Below are 1,260 nucleotides of genomic sequence, written 5' to 3' on the forward strand. Positions count from 1 at the left end.
AGAATGCGCAAATGTTTTACATATGATCCAATATATACCTCAGAATCCGAATGATTCACGTATATTGTTAAGGATTCCCATACATCAGGTAAGCCACATCTTTCTATTTCAAAAGTTGAATCATATCTATGATTACAATACACTTAAACGATCTCTGAATCAGCTTTTGAAAATTTCAGATGTCATTGGAAATGAGAAACTTGGCTATAACCGTGTGCATTATAACGCTCCATATGGTATCTGGACACAGACCATTTCTAGAGTATCTGAGATCACAGGCGAAGAATATGGAAAAGGGTCTCGATTCCATCATCAAAGGAACAGGATACGACCACGGTAAATGGAAGACAGGTACTCGTACTGTTATTTAATTGATCAAATCACAACTGCAAGGGTAATGAAAGGTGAATATAATGAACATCGATCAATCTCACAACTCCTACAAGGAATACAAAATAGAGTGTTGGGCAAATACATACTCCTGGATATACTAGAGGTGGTATCAGGTGCCTAGGAGGAGTAAGTAATGTCATAAGAATCGTGCATTTACATAGTTCATTATTCTCAAGTTTGAAATTTTTTATACGATCTTTAAAAGAATTCATGCAACAGTAAGAACAAAATACATCAATAGAAGACGAAATGAAAAAGAAATATCAAAGGCCAAACGCTAGATAATCATAAACATTTCATACTCTACAAAAAAGTAAGAAATCAACGACAAAACTGAAAACTCAAGAGTACGAACAAAATATAAATCCTACTAGACTCAGTAAGTTTAAATGAACCATTGTTTCCAATGTACGTGGATTTTTTTTCTAGGCAACATTGCATTCTCAGCCCGACAGTCTTCAGCCAGAGCGTACAAACTACACGAGACGTGGATCTTTGACACAGTTCTTGTAAATGACGGTAACGCCTACAATAAGGCTACGGGAACCTTTACAGCTCCTGTTGGCGGAACATATGGCTTTACTTGGTCTACACTGACGAGTCCGTCAAAAGCGGCCCATCCTTTCCTGAGGGTGAACGGTCATTACAAAGGATATACAGCTTTCAACAATATGGTAACTTCACAAAGGTTTTGGAGCAGTGGCTCGAACACAATTCTTGTTCATCTGAAAAAAGGTGACAAGGTCAACATTGCATCAGGGTACCAGGCAGCCTATGCAAGAGAAAATTTTTCCTCGTTCTCTGGTTGGAAAATTTACTAACTGTTGAATTGCTTTTCAAACATGCTGAAATAAAGACTTTTATATA

At 37.1% G+C, this 1,260-nt stretch overlaps 1 protein-coding gene across 4 annotated transcripts; it reads left to right on the forward strand.

Annotated features, from left to right (window-relative positions):
- On the forward strand, positions 1–1,260 carry LOC125678075 (heavy metal-binding protein HIP-like). Of its 4 annotated transcripts, none has more exons than XM_048916192.2 (3): positions 1–88; positions 180–336; positions 823–1,260. In XM_048916192.2, the coding sequence occupies exons 1-3, from the start codon at positions 23–25 to the stop codon at positions 1,212–1,214; spliced, it is 615 nt and encodes a 204-aa protein (XP_048772149.2). In that variant the 5' UTR covers positions 1–22; the 3' UTR covers positions 1,215–1,260. The 4 variants fall into 4 exon arrangements, with proteins under 4 accessions (XP_048772149.2, XP_048772148.2, XP_048772151.2 ...); XM_048916191.2 differs by having other exon boundaries at positions 8–88; positions 180–351; XM_048916194.2 differs by having other exon boundaries at positions 47–88; positions 164–351.

Source organism: Ostrea edulis, chromosome 2 (genome assembly GCF_947568905.1).
Source record: "Ostrea edulis chromosome 2, xbOstEdul1.1, whole genome shotgun sequence".
In the NCBI taxonomy this organism is placed as follows: domain Eukaryota; kingdom Metazoa; phylum Mollusca; class Bivalvia; order Ostreida; family Ostreidae; genus Ostrea; species Ostrea edulis.

Excerpts from the sequence above, each read along its gene's own strand:
- LOC125678075 (XM_048916191.2), top strand. The coding sequence starts at position 23 with ATGATCCAATATATACCTCAGAATCCGAATGATTCACGTATATTGTTA. Across the intron at positions 89-179 it reads TAAGGATTCCCATACATCAG|ATGTCATTGGAAATGAGAAA; the intron begins GTAAGCCACATC and ends TGAAAATTTCAG. Across the intron at positions 352-822 it reads CCACGGTAAATGGAAGACAG|GCAACATTGCATTCTCAGCC; the intron begins GTACTCGTACTG and ends TTTTTTTTCTAG.